Here is a 22,694-nt window from a genome sequence, read left to right as displayed (position 1 = left end):
GTTGGACAGGTTTTGTGGACAGATTTGTAGGTCAGACACAGTATCTTGAATCTGATTCTGGACTGGATAGGAAGCCAGTGGAAGGATTCTAGGAGGGGATCTGCCGTGGTGGAGCGATGGGAGCAGTGGATAATTCTGGCTGCCGCATTCATGATGGACTGCAGTGGGGCTGTTCGGGTCATAGGGAGACCAGACAGCAGGGCATTGCAGTAGTCAAGGCGGGAAATTATGAGGGCATGGATGAGGAGTTTGGTGGTTGCAGAGGTCAGGAAAGTGTGAATCTTACAGATGTTACGAAGGTGGAAGTTGCAGGACTTTGTGAGGTTTTGGATGTGGGAAGTGAAGGAGAGTGCGGAGTCCAGGGTGACACCCAGACAGCGGGCTTGAGAGGTAGGGCGAATGGTAGTGTGGTTAACAGTGACATGCACATCTGGGAGGTTCGTGGATGGCCGGGGTGGGAAGATCATAAATTCCGTTTTGTCTAGATTTAGTTTCAGGAACCTAGCGGACATCCAGGAAGAGATGGCTGATAGGCAGGAGGAGACTTTGTCCATGGTCGTGGTGGATATGTCAGGGGTGTGGAGGTAGATCTGGGTGTCATCTGCATACAGATGATAGTTAAAACCCATGGAGGAGATAACCTTGCCAATGGAGGATGTATATAGGGTGAACAGTAGGGGGCCAAGGACCGAACCTTGGGGGACTCCCACCGAGAGGTGGTTGGGGGTGGACGAGGACTCATTGTAGGCGGTCGTGAAGGAGCGGTTGGAGAGGTAGGATGAAAGCCAGGACAGGGCAAGATCGTGAATGCCCAAGGACTGGAGGGACTGGAGGAGTAGGGGATGATCTACTGTGTCAAAAGCTGCTGACAGGTCAAGGAGGAGGAGAATGGAGTATTTACCTTCAGCTTTAGCTAAGGCAAGGTCGTTGACCACTTTGGTGAGAGCAGTTTCGGTTGAGTTGGCAGGCCGAAATCCAGATTGGAGTGGGTCTAGCAGTGAGTTGGCATTGAGGTACTGGGTCAGGCGTTTGTGAACCAGACGCTCAAGGACTTTTGAGGCAAAGGGGAGGAGGGAGATAGGACGGTAGTTGGAGGGTAGCGAGGGGTCGAGTGAGGGTTTCTTGAGCAGGGGTAGTACAGTGGCCTGCTTGAAGTCTGAGGGGAAGGTGCCTGTGGATAGGGAGAGGTTGAACAGGGTAGTGAGGACTGGGGCCAATTCCGTGAAGTGAGGCTGAAGTAAATCAGAAGGGATGGGGTCAACTGGGGAAGTAGTGGTATGGGAAGTCTGCAGTAGGTGGTTGACTTCCTCGGTGGTAGTAGGAGTGAAGGATGTGAGGGGAGGATAGGGTGGAGGAGGAGCTGGTTGGGAGGGGGTACAGATGTAAATACTGCACTGGCGAATTGATAAGGGGGGTCTGAGGGCAATCTGAGCGTGTGGGCGGGTGATTGGGTGTTCGCAAGGGGCAGATTAGGGTCTAATCTGAAGGGTAACAGTGACAGGTGGTGATAGGGGGTGATTGATGGGTAATTAGTGGGTGTTTAGAGGAGAGAACAGATGTAAACACTGCATTCGGGAGGTGATCTGATGTCGGATCTGTGGGCGATCTATTGGTGTGGGTGGGTGATCAGATTGCCCGCAAGGGGCAGGTTAGGGGCTGATTGATGGGTGGCAGTGACAGGGGGTGATTGATGGGTGATTGACAGGTGATCAGTGGGTTATTACAGGGGGGATAGAGGCATACAGTAAACAGGGGGGGGGGGTGTCTGGGGGGAATCTGAGGGGTGGGGGGTGATCAGGAGGGAGCAGGGGGCAGTTTAGGGTTAAAAAAAAAATAGCGTTGACAGATAGTGACAGGGAGTGATTGATGGGTTATTAGGGGGGTGATTGGGTGAAAACAGTGGTCTGGGGGGTGGGCAGGGGGGGGGTCTGAGGGGTGCTGTGGGCGATCAGGGGGCAGGGGGGGGGGGGAATCAGTGTGCTTGAGTGCAGACTAGGGTGGCTGCAGCCTGCCCTGGTGGTCCCTTGGACACTGGGACCACCAGGGCAGGAGGCAGCCTGTATAATAGGCTTTGTATACATTACAAAGCCTATTATACGCGTAGTTACCGGCGATCCGGGTGCTAGTAACCTGCCGGCGCTTCCGAACGGCCGGCGGGTTACAGCGCGAGGGGGGCGGAGCCAGTCGCCGGCGGCTGATCGCGTCACGAATGATGCGGTCGCCGCATAACCACGCCCGCCGCCGCCGCCGATGGGCGTATTGCAGTCGTTTGGGCCCAGCCCTTGCCGCCGCCCATCGGCTTAAGGCGGTCGGCAAGTGGTTAAAGCGGAACTGAACAGTGGCTAAAAAAAAGTTTCACTTACCTAGTGCTTCTTCCAGACCCCTGCAGCCAACCTGTGCCCTTGCCGTTTCAAACCGATCCTCCGTTCCCACGCCTCGGATCACTTTTTTTAATGCAGTGGAAGCCGACTTCTAGTCGACGTCCACTGCACCCTGGTCACAAGTATCCTCATACGCGTTGCCGTAGCCAGAGCATCCTGCACAGGCGCGGTATGAGAAAATCTCTGGGTCTGCGCAGCATGCGCCCGGCGACGGAAGCGTGAACGAGGATGCGCGCAGGCGCAATGAACACCCACTGCGTGAAGTAAAAGTGAGCCATGGCGGGAGAACAGAGGATCGTTTTGAAATGGTGTGGGCACAGGTTGGCTGCAGGGGGCTGGCAGAAGCCCCAGGTAAGTGACACTCTTTTTTTTAGCCACTCTTCCACTCCGCTTTAAAAGGGTGTTCATGGTATGTATATAGAGTGAAGTATAGTACTCCATTAGCTAGGCTTGTGTTTTACATTGAGTCTCAAGCAACCAGAACACACACTTAGGCCCGGTTCACACTTGCGGTAAAAAATGTTCCATTCACAGATCGGAATGGATCCTAACGGATGCGAATGGATCAATATTAACATATGGATCCGTTCACATCCGTCTGTTCAAACTGATGCATTTCGCAGGATCTGCTGAACGGACTGCAAGTTTCCTGCAACACCAATTTTTCAGGACTGCAGAGCCCAGCGGAATGGAAGCGCTGCATTGGGAGCAATGAGAAAAAGGAATGTTTCTTCACACAAGTGAAGAAATGGACTGTTCTAAATAGAAAAATACACTTTTGGAGGTGGGGGTCTTGGGGGGATGTGGGGAAACGGAACGGAAGCAGCAGAGGGGAAATGGAGGGAAAACGGATCCAATCGACCGGTGATCAGATCCGTTTGCCAATTTAACACAAGTGTGAACTGGGCCTTATCCGCCATCATTCAATCCCTGTTGGTGCCAGATAACCTAGGCTCTAGTATATACAAGTATGAACTTACCGAACATCTACAGTTTTGTTGTTTTCATGGTCAAACACTTCAAATGCTTCAGTGATTTTTTTCTGTAAATCTGACACAAGTGCTTCTGTGAAAATAAAACACATACAGAATATCAGTGGTTCACCTTTGGATCTGTTGGTCTATAGGTAGTTGACTGGATGATCATAACAAAGATTGATTGTACTCTGGATGCAGGGGTCACACTTGAGTCTGTGCATTGCTGGCTGAGAGCCAGCTGAGAGCAGCTGATTGTTGGCAATAGGGAACTGGGAAAAAAAGCAGTCGTGTCGTGGGGTGGGGGGGTTGCCACTGCGGGAAAACCGCACATGGCTCTCACTGCACTGCAGTTGTGCACTGGGAGCCATTACATGCATTTTTGTGTGCAACCCCTGCCTTAGGTTACTACAGAAAATAAAATGTACAGTTTTCCTAGTGCTTTTCAAGTATGGAAAAAGAAGGTTGTCCAGATTTCCATATCTTTATTTCAGGACATATCCATCAAAATAGACACAGGTACAAACATCATTTGCTGACATGTTGTTTCGAGCTACATTAACTCTTAGGGCCCGCTTCCACTAGGGCGGAAACCACCACGATTCTGCAGAGTTTCCCCGCACATGAATCGCACGGGGAAACTCTGCCATAGGGGAGAATGGCGCCGCCAGCGGAATCGCTTGCTGTAGCGATTCGGCCGGAAGTCGCAGCTGAGGCATGGCCGGAAATCGGCCAGAATTCGCAGCTGAGGCATGGCACGGCTGATGGGATTCGCCTGCGATCCCGCCCACCCGCTCAGTGCCGGCGTGTGTCTCGCAGACGCACGCCGCACTAGTGGAAACGAGCCCTTAATCATAGCTGGTCATGTAATGGCGAAACCCCACATACATGAGGAAACACCCATGCACCAGCCCTTATAGAGGCGGAACAGTCTTCAGTATGCAGTGGGGTAGTAAATCTACTCCCACTTGTCTGATGCAGAGGTGACTATCTCAAAACACAATTAAAATCATATGAAAAAATAATAATTAATGTTAAAAACAACCAAGGAACAGTTGTAAAGATAAAAATGGAAAAGAAAAAATGCACAAAATATACCCACAATTGTCGCACAGGCATGATCTAAACAGGAGAAAAGGAGGCTCAATACAAAGAGGAACCCGACTCGGGTGGGGTGATTTAGGTAATGAGCGCCAGGTCTCACCTGGCATTAAGGCCCTGGGGGATCCTGGTGCCCAAACGGTGTATCCACATAGTCTCTCTCTTTAGGCCCCATGCACACTTAAAAGCGCATCGCCGGCATTTTGCGGAAGTGATTTTTGCGCAATTTGACGCAGAAAAATTACTGGACACTGCAGCGATTTTCCCGCGATTGCGTTTAGCTCTTCTACAGCACTGAAACGCGATCGCCGGAAAATCGCCTGAAAATGGTGCAGGCTACAGATTTGCGTTTGGCGATTTGCGTTAATCGCCGGCAATTAACGCAAATTGCTGAAGTAAGAACGGCCCATAGGGTATTATAGCACTAGCGTTTAAAAAGCACTAGCGCTTGAGCGTTTTGCCGAAATCGCAGGCAAAACGTTCTAGTGTGGATGGGCCCTTAAAAGTTTTTTGTAGCGATCACCCCCTCTCCTACATGGCATGACTTTCTCAATCCCCTGGAACAGGAAACCCTGCCTACATATACTGGGCACATATACCCCTGACTACATATACTGGGCACATATACCCCTGACTACATATACTGGGCACATATACCCTGGCTACATATACTGGGCACATATACCCCTGACTACATATACTGGGCACATATACCCCTGGCTACATATACTGGGCACATATACCTCTGGCTACATGTACTGTGCACATATACCCCTGCATATACCCCTGGCTACATATACTGGGCACATATACCCCTGGTTACATATACTGGGCACATATACCCCTGGCTACATATACTGGGCACATATACCCCTGCCTACATATACTGGGCACATACACCCCTGCCTACATATACTGGGCACATATACCCCTGCCTACATATACTGGGAACATATACCCCTGCCTACATATACTGGGCACATATACAGTGGAGGAAATAATTATTTGACCCCTCACTGATTTTGTAAGTTTGTCCAATGACAAAGAAATGAAAAGTCTCAGAACAGTATCATTTCAATGGTAGGTTTATTTTAACAGTGGCAGATAGCACATCAAAAGGAAAATCGAAAAAATAACCTTAAATAAAAGATAGCAACTGATTTGCATTTCATTGAGTGAAATAAGTTTTTGAACCCCTACCAACCATTAAGAGTTCCGGCTCCCACAGAGTGGTAAGACACTTCTACTCAATTAGTCACCCTTATTAAGGACACCTGTCTTAACTAGTCACCTGTATAAAAGACACCTGTCCACAGAATCAATCAATCAAGCAGACTCCAAACTCTCCAACATGGGAAAGACCAAAGAGCTGTCCAAAGATGTCAGAGACAAAATTGTAGATCTGCACAAGGCTGGAATGGGCTATAAAACCATTAGCAAGAAGCTGGGAGAGAAGGTGACAACTGTTGGTGCGATTGTTCGAAAATGGAAGAAGCACAAAATGACCATCAATCGACCTCGCTCTGGGGCTCCACGCAAGATCTCACCTCCTGGGGTGTCAATGGTTCTGAGAAAGGTGAAAAAGCATCCTAGAACTACATGGGAGGCGTTAGTGAATGACCTCAAATTAGCAGGGACCACAGTCACCAAGAAAACCATTGGAAACACATTACACCGCAATGGATTAAAATCCTGCAGGGCTTGTAAGGTCCCCCTGCTCAAGAAGGCACATGTGCAGGCCCGTCTGAAGTTTGCCAATGAACACCTGAATGATTCTGTGAGTGACTGGGAGAAGGTGCTGTGGTCGGATGAGACCAAAATAGAGCTCTTTGGCATTAACTCAACTCGCTGTGTTTGGAGGAAGAAAAATGCTGCCTATGACCCCCAAAACACCGTCCCCACCATCAAGCATGGGGGTGGAAACATTTTGCTTTGGGGGTGTTTTTCTGCTAAGGGCACAGGACAACTTAATCGCATTAACGGGAAAATGGACGGAGCCATGTATCGTGAAATCCTGAACGACAACCTCCTTCCCTCTGCCAGGAAACTGAAAATGGGTCGTGGATGGGTGTTCCAGCACGACAATGACCCAAAACATACAGCAAAGGCAACAAAGGAGTGGCTCAAGAAGAAACACATTAGGGTCATGGAGTGGCCTAGTCAGTCTCCGGACCTTAATCCAATAGAAAACCTATGGAGGGAGCTTAAAGGGAACCTTAACTGAACGGGGGTATAGAGTTTTACTTACCTGGGGCTATTACCAGCCCCCTGCAGCAGTCCTGTGCCCTCGGCGCCGCTCTGGAATCCTCTGGTCCCCCGCTGTCACTTAGTTTAGTTTTTGACGACTCACCAGTCGCCGGCCGCCATGCGTATTATTGGACGCATTCACCAATGCAATTAACGCTATTGCGGACCGAAACATGTACAAAAATACGCGTTGCTGCATTCCGCACGCATAGATATGCGGTATTTTTGTACGCGTTGCGGTCCGCAATAGCGCTAATTGCATTGGTGAATGCGTCCAATAATACGCATGGCGGCCGGCGACTGGTGAGTCGTCAAAAACGAAACTAAGTGACAGCGGGGGACCAGAGAATTCCAGAGCGGCGCCGAGGGCACAGGACTGCTGCAGGGGGCTGGTAATAGCCCCAGGTAAGTAAAACTCTATACACCCCGTTCAGTTAAGGTTCCCTTTAAGCTCAGAGTTGCACAGAGACAGCCTCGAAACCTTAGGGATTTAGAGATGATCTGCAAAGAGGAGTGGACCAACATTCCTCCTAAAATGAGTGCAAACTTGGTCATCAATTACAAGAAACGTTTGACCTCTGTGCTTGCAAACAAGGGTTTTTCCACTAAGTATTAAGTCTTTTATTGTTAGAGGGTTCAAAAACTTATTTCACTCAATGAAATGCAAATCAGTTGCTATCTTTTATTTAAGGTTATTTTTTCGATTTTCCTTTTGATGTGCTATCTGCCACTGTTAAAATAAACCTACCATTGAAATTATACTGTTCCGAGACTTTTCATTTCTTTGTCATTGGACAAACTTACAAAATCAGTGAGGGGTCAAATAATTATTTCCTCCACTGTACCCCTGCCTACATATACTGGGGACATATACCCCTGACTACATATACTGGGGACATACACCCCTGGCTACATATACTGGGGACATATACTCCTGGCTACATATACTGGGCACATATACCCCTGACTACATATACTGGGCACATATACACCTGGCTACATATACTGGGCACATATACACCTGGCTACATATACTGGAGACATATATCCCTGGCTACATATACTGGGCACATATACACCTGGCTACATATACTGGGCACATATACACCTGGCTACATATACTGAGCACATATACACCTGGCTACATATACTGGGGACATATACCCCCGGCTACATATACTGGGGACATATACCCCCGGTTACATATACTGGGGACATATACCCCTGGCTACATATACTGGGCACTTATACCCCTGGCTACATATACTGGGCACATATACCCCTGGCTACATATACTGGGCACATATACCCCTGACTACATATACTGGGGACATATACCCCTGGCTACATATACTGGGCACATATATCCCTGGCTATATATACTGGGCACATATACCCCTGACTACATATACTGGTAACATATACCCCTGGCTACATATACTGGGCACATGTACCCCTGGCTACATACACTGGGCACATATACCCCTGGCTACATATACTGGGCACATATACACCTCACCTGGCTACATATATTGAGCACATATACCCCTGGCTACATATACTGGGCACATATACACCTCACCTGGCTACATATATTGAGCACATATACCCCTGGCTACATATACTGGGCACATATACCCCTGGCTAAATATACTGGGCACATGTACCCCTGGCTACATATACTGGGCACATGTACCCCTGGCTACATATACTGGGCACATATACCCCTGGCTACATATACTGGGCACATATACCCCTGGCTACATATACTGGGCACATATACCCCTGGCTACATATACTGGGCACATATACCCCTGGCCACCTATTCTGGAGATACCTATAGACCTAGGGCTACCTATTTTTGGGCAACCACTGCTGTCAGATTAAGTGTATTGTGGGGAACTACTGCCAGATTATGTGTATTTTGGGGGAATCGCTGCTGCCAGATTACAAATATTTTTAGGGAACCTCTGCCATATTATCTGTATTTTTACGTAGATTTTTGGTGAAATGCTGTAAGATACATGTATTTTGGGAGAAGGGGGGGAAACACTATGGCAGAGCTCAAACTTCCCCGGCAGACCTTTTACAGCACTACTAAAATCATATATATTTGGCCCCACCCATGACCATGCCCACATTCTGTTGTGAGACCACGCCCATTTTTCGGCACGCGGCGCAGGGGATTTTGTCAGTAAAAACAATCTTTTGTCAGTAAATTTGTAGGTATTTGTCAGGAAAAAATAACGTGAAAGGTTGGCAACACTGCTGCTGCTTGGCCAGCAGGTGGATTTCCTCAGTTTTTCCACTTTCCAGTCCGACACTGGCCCTTTCACACAAGCAGTTAATAGGCAGTGAAAAGACTGTCGAACTCCCAAACTGCTCGCTGAGAACACAGTTCAACTGCCCATGTGAAAGAAACCTAAGGCCAAGTAGACACATGAGATGAAAGTATTTGGAACATGAAAGATCAAAGACCAATTTTACCACCTTCCATGTACTATGACAGCACACCTACACAGTCTATTTTATTAAGCTGAGTACACCCATCAGGTAAAAATCATTGCAAACATGCAAAAGATCAGTTCCTGCAAAAAGCTTTCATAGTCTAGAATATCTAGAGATCTCATACACACTTTGATTAATGCCTAGTACACACGATGAGATTTTAAGGCAGATTTCCTGCCAGATCGATTATTTCCAACATGTCCGATCTGATTTCCAATCGATTTTCAGATCAGACATGTTGGAAATAATCGATCTGGCAGGAAATCTGGAAGAAAATCTTATCCTGTGTACCTAGCTTAACGGACAGTCATCTGCAGATCAGATCCACCAGGATAAATCTGAAAGATGGAGAGATAAATATCTTTCGTCTGACTCTTTTGAGGTCTTTTGTGAAGTTTTTTTTACAAAGATTATCTGCAGATTTGATCTTTCACTTTTCATAGATTTATCTTGTGTGTACCCATCTAACATCTGTTGGCCCTCATACATGGAGGTGGTAAAATTGGTCTTTGATCTTTCATTTTCCAAAGACTTATCTCATATGTGTACCCAGCTTTAGTCAATCACTTTTAAATTTCGTTGCCCCAAGCAAAGTTCTGGTTCAATCCCTCTTCATTCCAGTTCCTGTACATCCAAAAACTATGTGGCTCATTTCAACTGTTTGCGATAGTCACATTATTCACTCACCACTGAACTATTTAGCATAGAAGGACACAGACTATGTATACCTGTTTTCCCTACTGGTAGTACATACACAAGCCAGTTTGTGCACTTGCACTCTGTTATAGCATACCTCCCACCTTTTTGAGATAAGAAAGAGGGACACTTAAGCCACACCCCTGATCACGCCCCTGCCACACACCTGATCACGCCCCTGTCACACCCCTAGTCATGCATACCAGAAAGATTTCATGAGAAAAATGTTGTTTTATAATTCAAACCACACTGGTCCTTTCTATCCTGGTTCATTTTCCTTCATATTAACATTTTAAAATTAGTAATATATCAATTTAAAGAATGGGAATAAAGTTTAGTCAAGTAAACACACCTTTTAGTAGAGAAATGTATATATTTACATAGAAAGAGGGACAAAGTCCTGAAAGAGGGACAAATGAGGAAAGAGCGACAGGGCTCCCAAAGAGGGACAGTTGGGAGCTATGGTGATAAAATGGAAGTGCAGTGCTTTGATGTAGCTGTAGTAAAATAAAGACGGGACTGAGCATGTGAGAACTCCAATTCACTAAACATAAACCCCCTCATGTATGTAATGATTGCATCTGAAAGCTGCAAATTATATAATTACTCTGCAACATTTCAGTGACACACCTAATCATGTTCAGAAACGTTAATTAATGCGAGAATAAAAAGCAGTAAAAACAACATAGCTTTATCAGCACTGGCAAGACACCACGTGAAGTAAACCAGGAGCTGAAAATCTACAAGTGAAATAGCATAACTCTTCTACACTTCATTCAGCTAACTTTATTCAAACTCTCCGCCAGCGTTCTCCTACGTGTCACCGTGGCTTCTATGTTTAGGAAGCAGCTTCATTCACCTGCATTATCTTTCTCTTCCGCCATGACTGTTGTCCTGTGTTACCATGGCGACACAACCTTCCGGGAGAACTGTTCGCAAGTTCGCAGCCATCCCTGACAAAGGCAAACTCCACTAGCGCTGGCATGCGCAGTAGCACATGGTGTGCGGCGGGAGAACAGGGACACAGGAATTTATTATGCAGTTGTTAAGCCTAATAATGATCTATCACTACAATATTCTGTATGGATGGTAATATTACAAAGAAAACCGGCATAGCTCCCAACTGTCCCACTTTTGGAGGGACAGTCCCTCTTTGGGAGCCCTGTCCCTCCTTCCTCATTTGTCCGTCTTTCAGGACTTTGTCCCTATTTCTATGTAAATATTTTTTTCTACTAAAAAATGTGTGTGTTTGACTCTAAACTTTATTCCCATCCTTTAAATTGATATATTACTAATATTACTATGTATAAATAATGTTACTATGAAGGAAAATGAACCAGTATAGAAAGGACCAGTGTGGTTTGAATTATAAAACATATTTTCTTAATGAAATCTTTATGGTATGTGTGACTGGGGGGTGTCAGGGGCGTGATTAGGGGTGTGGCAGGGCATGGGTTAAGTGTCCCTCTTTCTCATCTGAAAAAGTTGGGAGGTATGAAACCGGGTAGAAATAAAACAGTGCAACTGTAGTAGCTCCATGTTCCTTTGTATTACTTGGAATTGTGCAAAATGAGGGGCACTAGTCTAGTTTAGGTAGTCTGACCAGATGTCCTGTTTTACCTGGGACATGTCCCAGGTTCAGGGTCCTCTTTCCCAGGCTACAATGTGTCCAAGTTTATATCCCACTTTTGGCCGCTGGGTGTCCCAGCCGTGGGACTCTGTGGCCGCGTGCGGTAATGTTTGCCTCATTTACCGTTTGCGGACTTGAAGTAATCGTTTTCTGCTGCATTTCATGTGTCAGAGGTAACGGTAGTTGCATTTCATTTGTCGGAGGTAACTGTTATTGCAATTCATGTGTTAGCGGTAACAGTAGCTGCAGTTATTATTTGATGGTTATAGAGACTGCATTTGCTACTTTGGGGTTATTGTTGCAGCATTTGGCATTTTGGGGGCTCATTATTAAAGGGTATGCTAATATTGTAGCATCAGCAGCTTCTGCAGATTTTGCGCACAATCTAATCCCACTATAGGCATAGTCTAATGTCCTACAATATTATGATGTATTTATATAGCACTGGCATCTGTCGCAGCACTTTACAGAGAATGTAGTCATGTCCTTGGCGGAGCTCACAATCTAATCCTGGCCATAGTCAAAGTCTAATGTCCCGCCATATCATTATTATGTATTTATGTAGCACTTGCATCATCTGCAGCACTTTACAGAGTACATAGTCATGTCTTTGACTAACATCCATGATGCAAATCTCCCATTTCACTACAGCATTGTGGGAACACTGCTTTCTTATGCGTTTGGGGAACATTGCCTAATTACCTTCAGGGTCACTTTGCCTATCTGTATTTTGAGAGGAAACTTTGGCCCACTACCTCAGTTACATTACAGTTCACTCCGCCCACACCATGTCATGGACATGCCCATTTTTCCACCATGGTCATGGACACGCCCATTTCCCGTCCCAGGTTGAGCCTAGAAAAATCTGGTCACTGTAGTTTAGGGGACCCAGCAGGAAACCACAAATGAGGTCTGTCTGTTGTTTTAAATAGGTCAAGTTTTGGTCATATAACCCTATGCATTCGGATTGTGATTATAGCAGTAAAGTACAGTAAAGATGCCCATAGACCTGACTGTTATGGGCAGATTCAACAGAGACAAATTAGGGGGGCAGCGGTGGGGAGGACGCTTTGGGCTCAGCCAATTCCCTGAAGATTTCATGCTGAAATCAGACGGGAATCGGCCTGTAGTATATGGGCAGCTTCCACAAGAGACAAATTTTTCTCTAATCAGATTCGATTAGAGATAAATCTGTCTGTTGTGGAAGATGCCCATATACTCCAGGCCGATTCCCGTTAGATTTTAGCATGAAATCTTCAGGGAATTGGCTGAGTCAGCTCCGCCGCTGCCCCCCTAATGTATAAATGTGCCCCCCCGTGTGTGCATTTTATACATTACCTGCCCTGTAGCAGCCTCCACACAGTGTCCATCCAACTTCGGCCATACATCTTGCAGCATGAGCAGTTGACTATGCGACGAATTTCTGTCCCGAAATTGGTCACTTTGTCGGTCGGCACTTGGCATGCACTTGGCGGCACCGATTTTCATCCAATTCCATTATAATTGGATGGTCGCCAAGTCGCCTGATGTATGGCCATCTTAAAAGTTGGTTTAGGTGTCCTGTATATAACGACATTAGTGTTTGTCAGATGGGGCATTAGTCAGAGGGGGCAGATCCATTTCTTTCTCGTTTGTCAGAGGGGGAAGACAAATTGTGTCTGGTTGCTGGTGATCAGAGTTTTGATGGGCAACTGCTGCAGTAATTCCTAGTGGTTCTGGGTCACCCCCAGCTGCCTAACCCACTCTAGTTCCAACCATGTGATTTTAATCGCTATCTCACAACTTTTTATGCCTAGTTCACACTACAAAATGCAATGGCATTGCGATTGCAAAATTTCAGAGTGAGTTTTAAAGAAGTATGCATTTTTGCACATTCCGATAGGAAGGATCACTCCAAATCATTTTTCAATTTTCTAAAACTTGAAACGCTGCTGTGAGAAAACCCTCTAGCAACCATGTTCACTGGACCCAATCAAGAAGTGAAAGGTGTGACTACAAGTTTAAAATTAACTAGCCCATTTGAATATCAACTTAATATTAAACTAGGAAAATTTCATATCAACATTTTTTCCTATTTTTGGATGTGTAGTTTTCCAGCAGGGGGCACTCTTGTCTTGCGTTATGAGAGTAAATAAAAACATTTAGGGCTCAATTCATAAAAAATTTGTGGTGGAAAAACTCGTGGAGGGAAAATACCGCATCGGTATTTAAGACTTCTGGGTGGTAATTCATAAAATGTTGGCAGCTGCGATAGCAGTGCAGAGATTTCCCGCTGTAGGCTGGCGGAAGGCTTGCGGAAACACAGAAGCTGCCTGAGTCCCTCCGTGCGCTGCTCTCTCTGCTGCTGCTTGGGAGGTCTGTCCCATTTACTTGCATGTATTCTGCACACTTCTCGCTACATCGGAGGAAGCGGTATTTCTTGCCCGCATACCGCTTCCTCTAATATTTATGAATTGACATTTTGTTAGTTTTTCTAGATAAATCTAGAAAAACACTGCACAAGGCGGAAAGTTATCACTCTGCTGGGGAATTGTAGCTTTTCATGCGGAAACAGCTTTTACAAATGCACACCTTGCTAAATGATCGGGAAAGTAAGCTGTTTTGATCGGTAAACTGGCGGAAAAGTTTTATGAATAGAGCCCTTAAACTTTGAACACCTCCTAATCTAAAGAGCATATTATTTGTTTGACAATTCATTTTTTAATTCCTCCCAATACTTGTGAATACACAGACTAGATGAAATTGACCTTCTCCTAAGCGTTTACAAACTTATCTGGAATCTCCCAAGGTTTGGTCAACTTATGGTATGTCAACTCAGTAAATTTTGGTTCTTAGGTGTCTGACCTAGGGGCCTAGGAGTTAAACATTAAACTAAAACATTGCAGCTCTGTAGAAAATCTCAGAATTATAGTCTACATTTGGTATTGAGTATATTCTACATTTGGTATTGAGTATATTTTCTTAATACTATACATTTAACTATATAAAATACAAACACAATATTCACTCTTACGTATGTAAGACGTTCTCTCTCTCTCTCTCTCTCTCTCTCTCTCTCTCTCTCTCTCTCTCTCTCTCTCTCTCTCTCTCTCTCTCTATATATATATATATATATATATATACAGGATCTTCTCAAAAAATTAGCATATTATGATAAAGTTCATTATTTTCTGTAATGTACTGATATACATTAGACTTTTATATATTTTAGATTCAAATACACACAACTGAAGTAGTTCAAGCCTTTTATTATTTTAATATTGATGATTTTGGCATACAGCTCATAAAAACCCACATTTCCTATCTCAAAAAATTAGCATATTTCATCCGACCAATAAAAGAAAAGTGTTTTTAAAACAAAAAAAAGTCAACCTTCAAATAATTATGTTCAGTTATGCACTCAATACTTGGTCGGGAATCCTTTTGCAGAAATGACTGCTTCAATGCGGCGTGGCATGGAGGCAATCAGCCTGTGGCACTGCTCAGGTGTTATGGAGGCCCAGGATGCTTTGATAGCGGCCTTAAGCTCATCCAGAGTGTTGGGTCTTGCGTCTCACAACTTTCTCTTCACAATTTTCCACGGATTCTCTATGGGGTTCAGGTCAGGAGAGTTGGCAGGCCAATTGAACACAGTAATACCATGGTCAGTAAACCATTCACCAGTGGTTTTGGCACTGTGAGCAGGTGCCAGGTCGTGCTGAAAAATGAAATCTTCATCTCCATAAAGCTTTTCAGCAGATGGAAGCATGAAGTGCTCCAAAATCTCCTGATAGCTAGCTGCATTGACCCTGCCCTTGATAAAACACAGTGGACCAACACCAGCAGCTGACATGGCACCTCAGACCATCACTGACTGTGGGTACTTGACACTGGACTTAAGGTATTTTGGCATGTCCCTCTCCCCAGTCTTCCTCCAGACTCTGGCACCTTGATTTCCGAATGACATGTAAAAGTTGCTTTCATCTAAAAAAAAGTACTTTGGACCACTGAGCACCAGTCCAGTGCTGCTTGTCTGTAGCCCAGGTCAGGCGCTTCTGCTGCTGTTTCTGGTTCAAAAGTGGGTTGATGTTTCCATCTGCTGAAAAGCTTTATGGAGATGAAGATTTCATTTTTCAGCACGACCTGGCACCTGCTCACAGTGCCAAAACCACTGGTAAATGGTTTACTGACTATGGTATTACTGTGCTCAATTGGCCTGCCAACTCTCCTGACCTGAACCCCATAGAGAATCTGTGGGATATTGTGAAGAGAAAGTTGAGAGACGCAAGACCCAACACTCTGGATGAGCTTAAGGCAGCTATCTAAGCATCCTGGGCCTCCATAACACCTGAGCAGTGCCACAGGCTGATTGCCTCCATGCCACGCCGCATTGAAGCAGTCATTTCTGCAAAAGGATTCCCAACCAAGTATTGAGTGCATAACTGAACATAATTATTTGAAGGTTGACTTTTTTTGTTTTAAAAACACTTTTCTTTTATTGGTCGGATAAAATATGCTAATTTTTTGAGGTAGGAAATTTGGGTTTTCATGAGCTGTATGCCAAAATCATCAATATTAAAACAATAAAAGGCTTGAACTACTTCAGTTGTGTGTATTTGAATCTAAAATATATGAAAGTCTAATGTTTATCAGTGCATTACAGAAAATAATGAACGTTATCACAATATGCTAATTTTTTGAGAAGATCCTGTATATATATATATCTATCTACCGTGTTTCCCCGAATTTAAGACATCCTCTGAAAGTAAGCCCTAGTAAATATTTCGAGTGTGCTCGAAATATAAGACCTACTCCTAAAATAAGCCCTAGTAAAATTTAGCCTGCATCCCTCTAAAAGAAGTCCCAAGCGGCAGACCTGTTCTCCCCGTCCCCCCGCCTGCCCGCCCGCAGCCTCGCTTTACCTCTGCTAGTGCTCCTGGCCCCGTCCTCCAATAAGAGCACTGCCCAATACAGGAAGTGATCGTTGTTTACTTCCTGTATAGGGCAGCGCTCTTATTGGATACATTAGCTGCCTTTACCAGACGTCACCGCTAATCTGCGGTGTGTGAATTATGCCGGCAATAAACAGGAAGATGTGGATTCTCTTCAGGACGGGGCCAGGAGCACTAGCAGCCGGGAGGTAAAGCGAGGCTGCGGGTGGGCAGGCGGGGGGTCGGGGAGAACAGGTCTGCCGCTTGGGACTTCTTTTAGGAGGAACTAGACTTTCTCGAGGAGGGGGCCAGGAACAGTGTAAGTTGTAAAGCGGGCAGGAGCAGGTCTGCTGCTTGGGGGATCTGCAAGTCTGACAGCCACAGGGGCTTATTTAGCAGGGAGCAGAGTGGAAGTCATCCTATATACACTAAAGGTGATGGCTACCCCTGGAAAATATAAGACCTCCCCGAAAATAAGCCCTAGCACATAAATTAATATAAATCACTAAATTAATATAAGTATAGGTAGTCAGATATAGGTGGTGTCCCAGTATAGGTAGCTAGGTATAGGTGATTCCAGCCCCATATAGGTAGCCAGGTATAGGTGGTGGCCCAGTATAGGTAGCCTGTAGCCAGATATAGGTGGTGCCCCAGTATTGAAAGCCCGCTGTAGCAGGCTCACTCATCTGCTCCCCATGTTCAAGCGCTGATGTCACTCTTCTCTCAGTGCTGGAACACAGTGTGCTGGTTAGTGAGCCACAGGCCCGCAGACAGCACATGCGGCCCTTCCAGCGCTTTTTGGGGGGCCCAGGGCCCCCAGAAGCCCTGGGCCCCTCACTGCAGTGTCATTTGTCCCCCCCTGATGGCTGCCCTGTGCTCAGTAGCAGAACGCAATGGACGTTAAGTTAAGTGCCTGTTTTTAACCACTTGAGGACCCACCCTTTACCCCCCCTTAAGGACCAGCGCAGTATTCTGTGATCTGTGCTGGGTGGGCTCTGCAGCCCCCAGCACAGATCAGGCAGCACGCAGAGCGATCAGATCGCTCCCCTTTTTCCCCCCCTATGGGGATGGTGTGCAGGGGGGGTCTGATCGCTCCTCTTGGCTGGCATGTTGCGGGGGGGGCACCTCAAAGCCCCCCTCCGCGGCGAAATTCCCCCCCTCCCTCTCCTACCTGTCATCCCCGGTGATCGGGGCTGCACAGGACGCTATCCGTCCTGTGCAGCCAGTGACAGGACGTCCCCTGTCACATGGCGGCGATCCCCGGCCGCTGATTGGCCGGGGATCGCCGATCTGCCTTACGGCGCTGCTGCGCAGCAGCGCCGTACAAATGTAAACAAAGCGGATTATTTCCGCTTGTGTTTACATTTAGCCTGCGAGCCGCCATCGGCGGCCCGCAGGCTATTCACGGAGCCCCCCGCCGTGAATTGACAGGAAGCATGCTTCCTGATTAATTAGCCTGCAGCTGGCGACGCAATACTGCGTCGCTGGTCCTGCAGCTACCACTTTGCCGACGCGCGTTATGAGTGCGCGGTCGGCAAGTGGTTAAATATTGGGAGGTGGGTGCGGACGGCTCTCCCTGGCACTGGCCACGCTTGGGGGAGGGGTCGCCTGCGCCACCCAGCCTCCCCCTCCGGGGTGCTGCTGTGGGTTCCCAGGCAGTGAGAGCGCCTGGGACCCTGCGGTCCCCCGGTTGTATGGGGACATTGGGAAGCCTCCCCGTGGCGCTCCTGGATAGGGCTATTGTAGCATGAACTAATTCCCGCAGGGCAACCGCTTTGCGGCATTGGTTTTTGACCCTGCATAAGTCGGCATGCGAAAGCGAATGCATATTTGCATGAGCATTGCCTCATGTATAGCCAATTAGGCCAAATTTGCTTAGCCAGTTATGTCAAGTGTTCACTTGGTGTTTAATGCACGCATTTAATTCTCTGTGTAGCAAATTAATATAAGACAGTGTCTTATTTTCGGGGAAACACGGTATATCTATCTATCTATCTATCTATCTATCTATCTATCTATATTTCTATATAAGATGAGATGCATATAAAATATAGCTTATGCCTCATTCCTACTATATTCTAACCTCAAGCTGTTCTACCCTTTGGCCTGCAGTAAATACAGACATGGCTTTAAGACCTGTCCAAGGCTACATGGTGTACAGACACTTGAATCAACAGCCAGGAAGACTCTTATGCTGGGTACACACTATGAGATTTTATGCTCGATTTTACTGTCAGATCAATTATTTCCAACATGTCCGATTTGATTTCCGATCATTTTCCTGTGAGGAAACGCGGAAAAACAGCCGCAAACACTCAGGGTAAGGCGGCTGTTTCCGCGTCTGACATGGCAGCGCAACGCGGAGAAACCGCCGCTTGCCGCATGGGCAGAGCGGCGGAATCCGCGTTGGATGCGGCAAAAGACAAGGTTACTGACAGCATGGGGGAACGCGGGGAAGCTGCCGCCTGCTCAGAAAGCAGTGCGGCGGGCCCCGCATCCAATTCAGCGCATACATTGCAAGACATGTCTGGTGTGGCTGGGACTGTTAGTCCACACAGCTTCAGAAGGACGCGCGCTGAGAGGCAGAACTTATATGGCAGCCAGAAAAGGGTCAGCTGACCAAGCTGGTCAGCTGACAGCTCTGCTCCCTTTCATTGGTCCAGCACTTAGGGAGGGGCTGGAGAAAGTTTTAGTATATATACTGATGGCTGTTCATTTGCTGGTTGTCAGGAACCGGCCCGCGGCACGCCTGCGTATACGGTTCCCGACTGCGGGTTTGACCAGATTAAGCGGGGAACAGCCTTATTTAAGCTACAACCAAGGCTGGAACCCCTCAAACACTTCCCACTGCCACCACTAGCGTTGCTAGACACGTTCACTCAGCTATCGAGTGCTCAATACGCACTCCGCGTTTTCGGATTTGGGTCAGCTTTGCGCTTAGGCCAAATACGGGAACGCCACGCACCCACACACCCACACAGTTGCAATCTTACACTGTCGTGAAGCAAAGACCCACTAACAGTCGTTCCGAACGATACTGTTAGCCACTCTGCTGTCGCTACTCGCACTGGCGTTGTTCGTACGTTGGGTCAGCTGCGCGCTTAGGCCAACGTATGACAAACGCCCCCACACACAATGCAATTACAATTTCATACAGTAGTGTTGCTCAAGCGTACAATTAGGCATGAACTTATACACGGTTACACTTCAGTCTCTTCTAGGCTATGAGTGTTAGTTTAGTACGGCAGAAGTCAAACTTATTAACCAGCTGGGCGGTATGGACGAGCTCAGCTCGTCCAGTACCGCCGGAGCCTGCCGCTCAGGCCCTGCTGGGCCGATTTGCCCCAAATAAAGTGCAGCACACGCAGCCGGCACTTTGCCAGCCGCGTGTGCTGCCCGATCGCCGCCGCTCTGCGGCGATTCGCCGCGAGCAGCGGCGAAAGAGGGTCCCCCCAGCCGCCTGAGCCCTGCGCAGCCGGAACAAAAAGTTCCGGCCAGCGCTAAGGGCTGGATCGGATGCGTCTGACGTCAGGACGTCGGCTGACGTCCATGACGTCACTCCGCTCGTCGCTATGGCGACGGTGTAAGCAAAACAAGGAAGGCCGCTCATTGCGGCCTTCCTTGTTTATTCTGGGCGCCGGAGGCGATCGGAAGAACGCCTCCGGAGCGCCCTCTAGTGGGCTTTCATGCAGCCAACTTTCAGTTGGCTGCATGAAATAGTTTTTTTTTAATTTAAAAAAAACCCTCCCGCAGCCTCCCTGGCGATCTTATCAGAACGCCAGGGTGGTTAAATAATAATTTAATATTCTAGAAAAACATAGAACAATGCAGAACTTAATATATACAAAAAGATTACAAAAAACAAAGTAAAAATGTTACAAGATAAAAGTTACAAAAATAACACACACGGATATTTGCGTAAAATAAAAATGGGGATTAAAAAAAACGTTACCAGCTTAGGTTAGAACGTTGTTTGACGGGAGGACGCCGTTTCGACCAGGAGTCGCGATCCTCCCTAGCTATTCGCTACCTCCGAGAGAAGACAGTCACTAGGCATCCGCCTCTGCTTTTTATACTCTGAGCTACGCCTGTAGGCTGCAACTTCCTTGGGGAGGGGAGGAACTAGGTTTTAATTAAATCTCAGACATATTCCATTTCCAGGTAAAAGTCCATACATCAAAGATTGTGAAGTGAGCCTTTCAACTCCAGGTGAAAACTTGATTACGGCTTTTTCCTGTCTCAGTTCTCAGACATAAATGGGATTTCCAGAGATCCACATACATGAAAAGGGTACTATAGCACCTCCACTAATGATTTAATTTTCACAGGTAAAAAATGGTATCAACAGGACTTCACCCATTTCTAATAGCCTGTCATGTACATTTCAAACGTTCCTGTGTTAGTCTCCAGACTCTGGTCCTCTGGCTTTGTGTATTGAGACAATGGGCCGTCTCCTGAGTTCAAACAGTCAGGCAGATAATCCCATTAGCACTCTCAGAGGAACTGCATACAGACTCAAAGCACCTGATATGGTCAAGACAATCACCCATTTCCTTGCCCCAAGCAACTCAAGGTAACCTGCTCCCTTCTGGCAGAAAAAAATGAAAGAATATGTTCCTGTTATCCTTAATATCATCAGCACCTCAATATATCTCCACACCTCCGCCGTTAACTTGGTGCAAGGCAGATGATCTTCCCAGATTATCCTGCCAGCACCTACATTGTTGGTTCTGCTTGACGGGACAGTCCGTCAGCATTCCCATGATTGCTCCCCTTCCTATGTTGAATGGTGAAGCTATATTGTTGGAGAACTAAGCTCCATCTCAGCAGTTTTCCATTGTCCCCAGAAACCCGATGTAACCAACTAAGAGGGTTGTGGTCGGTTACGACGGTGAATACACGACCGTAGAGATAGTGCTGCAGCTTTTGTAGGGCCCATACAATTGCCAAGCACTCCTTCTCTATGGTGGCGTAAGCTACCTCCCGGGGTAGCAGCTTCCGACTTAAGTACAGAATCGGATGTTCTTCCCCAGTTTGGTTTACCTGGCTTAATACAGCACCTAGGCCAAAGGCTGAGGCGTCCGTCTGGACTACAAACCGTCGGCTGAAGTCTGGCGCTTGCAACACGGGAGGGCTGGCTAGGGCCCTCTTCAGAGCTGTGAATGACTGTTCACATTCTGGCGTCCAGAGAATCTGCTTGGGCAGCTTCTTTTTGGTGAGATCTGTCAATGGCTTGGCGAGGGCACTGTAGTTGGGGACAAACTTTCTATAGTACCCAGCCGTTCCTAAGAAGGACTGAATCTGCTTCTTCGTGTGGGGGGTGGGCCAGGACACAATGGCATCTACCTTCCCAGTATCTGGACGAAGCTCTCCCCCCCCCCACCACATGACCCAGGTACTGTACCTGTTTCTTGCCTATCTGACACTTGCTAGGCTTGACTGTTAGTCCTGCTGCAGTGATGCGTCCCAGAACCTGTGACAGCTGTGCTAAGTGGTCGTTCCAGTTGGCGCTAAACACGGCGATGTCATCTAGGTAGGCGACAGCGCAGTGTTCCAAACCTTCCAGGAGACCATTTACAACCCTTTGGAAGGTGGCCGGGGCATTTTTCATTCCAAAAGGCATTACATTAAATTCAAACAGACCTGAGGGGGTGATAAAGGCAGACCTCTCCCGTGCCTCAGCTGTTAGAGGGACCTGCCAGTATCCCCGACTCAAATCCACGATTGTTAGATATTGCGCGCCAGCTAGCTTATCTAACAATTCGTCGACCCTCGGCATTGGGTAAGCATCTGACGCAGTTATCAAATTTAGTTTTCGATAATCTACACAGAACCGAGTGGTCTGGTCCCGTTTGGGTACTAGCACTACAGGTGATGCCCATGCGCTGTGCGACCGTTGGATCACCCCTAGTGACAGCATTTCCTCAATCTCCTTGCTGATGTGGGCCTGAACCTCAGGGGAGACTCTATAGGCTGACTGTCTAACCGGCTTGTTATTTCCGGTGTCAACATGGTGTACAGCCAGGCTGGTCAGACCAGGGCGGGCTGTAAAGGTACCACGGTAAAGGGTCAGCACATCAGATAGCCCAGCCTGCTGCTCTGCTGTCAACTCCGGATTGATCTGCACCTCGGCAACAGAGTCGGTTTCCTGGGTGGATGCCAGGATGTCAACCAGGGCCTCTGCTTCACCGTCCGGTAGCAAACTGCAGACAGGGAGAGCGCAAGCGGTTCTAGCATGATGTTCCTT

General features: G+C 47.1%; 1 protein-coding gene across 1 annotated transcript in view; it reads right to left on the bottom strand.

The window, feature by feature from the left end:
- EFCAB2 (EF-hand calcium binding domain 2) overlaps positions 1 to 10,855 on the bottom strand; it is a 68,672-nt gene extending 57,817 nt beyond the window's left edge. The window contains exons 1-2 of the mRNA XM_068279565.1: positions 10,767 to 10,855; positions 3,362 to 3,446 (exon numbers count right to left, since the gene is read on the bottom strand). Of these exons, the coding sequence (XP_068135666.1) occupies positions 3,362 to 3,446; positions 10,767 to 10,791 (110 nt within the window). The 5' untranslated portion in view covers positions 10,792 to 10,855. The remainder of the gene's footprint in view (positions 1 to 3,361; positions 3,447 to 10,766) is intronic.
- Positions 10,856 to 22,694: the final 11,839 nt, after the last annotated feature.

This window comes from Hyperolius riggenbachi, chromosome 4, assembly GCF_040937935.1.
Source record: "Hyperolius riggenbachi isolate aHypRig1 chromosome 4, aHypRig1.pri, whole genome shotgun sequence".
NCBI classification, from domain to species: Eukaryota; Metazoa; Chordata; class Amphibia; order Anura; family Hyperoliidae; genus Hyperolius; species Hyperolius riggenbachi.
Note: the sequence above shows the minus strand (reverse complement) of the source record. Positions and strands in the feature narration are given on the sequence as shown.